Genomic DNA, 3,727 nt, shown 5'->3' with positions numbered 1-3,727 from the left:
GATTGTTTTTAGCTATCCTGTGTTTTTTTCTTTTCCATAGAAAGTTCAGTATGGTGCTTTTGAAGTCTGTGAAAATTTTGCTGGGATTTTGCTGGGCATTACATTGATTCTGCAAATTGCTTTTGGTAAGATTGCCATTTTCACTATAATTTCTAGCTACCTAAGAGCACGGAAGATCTTCCATTTTCTGGTGTCTTCTTCAATCTCTTTCTTAAAATATTTAAAGTTCTTGTCATACAGTTCTTCAACTTGTTTGGTTAGTTATTCCAAGATATTTTATGCTATTTGTGGCTATTGTAAAGGGTCTCAAAATGTACTATAAAAATAAAGGGCACAGTGTTCAGATATCTGTCAATTCCATACTTTTTGACATTGTATCCTGCAGATTTACAAAAAGGTACTGTGCATATATGTGTATAGTCATCTCTATACATTTCTCTCCATATATTTTTGGAGATAGGATTTCACCACTGAGGCAAAGCAGGCCTTGAACTTGAGTCCTTCCACCTCAGACTCCTGAGCGTGGTGATTGTGCAAGTGTCACCTTGCCCAGATGAGTGAGTATATGCAACACACACATTAATGTGTTAATATGTAATTACACTTAAAACGTAACTGAAGATAGTGGCATGTATTTCTAGCAGAAATGGATTCACATTAAAGTATTTAAACAAGATCTTCATTTAAAATAAGCATGACAGAATTTTAAATGCTAAAGCCATCAATACATCCAATGCAGTCATTTTATAGCCCGAAGAAGTTAAACTTAAGAGAATGAAAGCTGCAAAATATGAGGTAGTGATATCCAATTCGTGGTACTTTGATCTTTTATGAAATACACATTCAAACACTGTAAGTGAAAGGAAAGTTGAATTCTAAAGAAAAAAATGTGGACAAGGAAACCTACAATCTAGGAAAACATAAAAGTAGTTATAGAAATATATTCAAGATATATTACAAACCTGTTGGACTTACAATAGCGACAGCCAACAGAAGTTAACAGTCCAGTTGCATAAATCAAATGGAAGCTGGATATGGTGGCATATGCTTGGATTCCCAGTGCTTGGAAGATTGAGGCAGGGAGATCAGAGTATGTCTACAGCCAGCCTGGGGTACATAGTGAGACCCTGCCAACAAGGGGGGTTGGGAGCTAGGAATGTAACTTGGCTGATAAGGTGCCTCCCTAGCATGTAAGGAACCCTGAGTTTACCACCCAGCACCACAAAAAATGAGCATGATGAAGCATGTGTATAGTCTTAGCACTCAGGTCATGGATGGTGGAGGATCAGAAATTCAAGATCACTCTAGGCAATTACAGAGTCTGAAACTGGACAAGGCTATGTGAAACTTTGTTAAAACAAACAAACAAAAAAACTAAATACACAATAAAATAAACCTAAGAGAGTGGATAGGAGTTTTCCTTTTTTCCTTGCGAGCCTTAGTCATTCTTACTCTTTCCTTTTGTCATTGATAATAAATACTTTGGAACTCTTAGTTTAGCAATTCTAACATGTTAAAGTTAACTCAGGGTTGGAGGGCATGGTTTCTGTGGCACAGCACTTACTTGCTTGGGATGAAGACCCTGGATTCAACACAACACAATTCTGTTCTCTCTCTCTCTCTCTCTCTCTCTCTCTCTCTCTTTCTTTCTTTCTTTCTCTCTTTTTTTAGAGATGGTTTCTCTGTGTTAACAGTCCTAGCTAACCTGGAACTTACTCCATAGACCTGGCTGGCCTTGAACTCTCCCAAGTGCTGGTATTATAGGTGTATGCCACCACCACCTGGCCTTCAATCCAGCACTATTAAACAAAGTTAAAAACTAGATTACTAGCAATTTAGGTTTATCCACTATGTCTTAGGTAAAACTTGTGTTGTGGTCATTGGTAAGAAAGGGGTTGGAAAAATCAAATCAGAGAGGGAACTTAATAATAATAACAACAACAACAATATAAGCTACAGAAAACAGTAAGATCTACAGTTGTTTTCGATATGACATGAAGGGCCAAAACCACAACGATAGGCATTTATGTCAAAGTAGATCTAATACAAGACCTAGGAACTTAATTTGTAACAAATTCTAGGATGCTGCTGCTGCTGCTGGCTTGAAGCATATACAATGAGTGAGGGTTCTCAGAAAACAATAATCAATGTACAACTGTGGCTGATCTGTAACTCAATATGTAGACCAGGCTAGCCTCTAACTCAAGGGTTCCCCTTGCCTTTGCCTCTCAAGTGCTGTGATTAAAGGCATGCACCACCACAGCTGGCTGATCATGTAGGTTTTAGATACAACAGTGTTACAAATTTATCAAACATGCTCAAACAATTCTGTATATACATACATACATATCCAGCACACATATATACACACATTTAAAAATGTATACATAAAAAATCGAATGTACATATTTATGGTGAATGGAAAAGAAAGGAGAGAGAACCTAAAGGGTTATTTATAATGGATACAATTAGTGGTTCAGAAAATTTTCTAAAAATTAACTTTAAAAAATGCATATTTAAGGACTATTACAGAATCCAATGCTATGAGAACAGATTCAGTCTATAAGGTGTTTGGTTTTTTTGTTTGTTTGTTTTGAGACAAGGCTTTACTATGTAGCCCTAGCTAGCCTGGAACTTGGTGTGAGTTCCGGAAATCTGCCTGCCATTGTCTCCCCAAGTGCCGGATTTAAAGTGTGTCACCATACCTGGCATAGCCTAGAAGTTCTGATACTGGATAAAACTGGAAACAAATAAGATAAATTCAAAATTGTTGCCAGTAGTAAAATTTAAAATAACATTATCTTTGTGTGTCAGAATCATATATAATCTTATTTCAGTTTTTTTGCAAATTGATGTGTTTGTGTGTGGTGCTGGGAACTGAATCTACGACATTTTACATACTACACAAACATTCTATCACTAAACTACATACCTGGACCAACTAAACAAAAACAAGACAAAACAAACAAAAAAAAAGTCATGAAAAAGAATTCATCTGGCAAATGTACTATTTGTAGTAGTTAATAATAATCACTTATTAAAAACAAATTTCTACCAAAATTCTTAGATATATAACACCTGATTTCTGGACCCAGCTGAGCTTTTATTTTACAGACCAAAATGGAAGAAAGAAAATATACTACAGTAATTAGTGAAGTCGTTCCAACTTTGCTTGAAGAGATTTAAAGTTCCCAGTGATGGTTTGTACTGCTACTGAAGAACTCATTGACTGGAGCTCAACCAGGTAACCACAAACAGCATCCAGGCAGAGATTTGTAAATCTTCTCCTGTAAAGGGAAAGACATCAGGTCATACATTGACTTTTTTTTTAAGTGATTTTATCCATTTAGTTTGATATGTATGAGAGCTTTGCCAGCATCTGTAGATGTCCAGTACCCGTGGGAGGCTGGAAGAGGGCATCAGAAACACTGCAATATTGTTACAAGTGGCTGTGAACTGCTACGTGGTTGCTGGAACTTATACTCAGGACCTCTACAAAAGTACAAAGTGCCTTAACCAATAAGCCCTTGATTCAGACCCTCAACTATTATTGCTTATCCATTTCCTTCAAAGGGCTGTTTCACACAAGTTTTGATTAACTTCTTATAGTCCCATTGAAAAGCAAGAATTAGATTACAGAGTATATGGTAAGTAGCAGGAAACGGGGGAACTCAGGTGGAATTCCCCTTTATAATCACCATTTTCAATTTGAAGATTAGTTGAGGAG

The 3,727-nt window shown here is 36.5% G+C and overlaps 1 protein-coding gene across 1 annotated transcript in view; it reads right to left on the bottom strand.

Moving 5' to 3' along the window:
- Nucleotides 1-665: 665 nt before the first annotated feature.
- Nup155 (nucleoporin 155) overlaps nucleotides 666-3,727 on the bottom strand; it is a 51,374-nt gene continuing 48,312 nt past the window's right edge. The window contains exon 35 of the mRNA XM_005356604.3: nucleotides 666-3,287. Coding sequence (XP_005356661.1) covers nucleotides 3,149-3,287 — 139 coding nt within the window. The 3' untranslated portion in view covers nucleotides 666-3,148. The remainder of the gene's footprint in view (nucleotides 3,288-3,727) is intronic.

Source organism: Microtus ochrogaster, chromosome 19 (assembly GCF_000317375.1).
Source record: "Microtus ochrogaster isolate Prairie Vole_2 chromosome 19, MicOch1.0, whole genome shotgun sequence".
Lineage (NCBI taxonomy): Eukaryota > Metazoa > Chordata > Mammalia > Rodentia > Cricetidae > Microtus > Microtus ochrogaster.
This window is presented reverse-complemented; position numbering and strand designations above follow the sequence as displayed.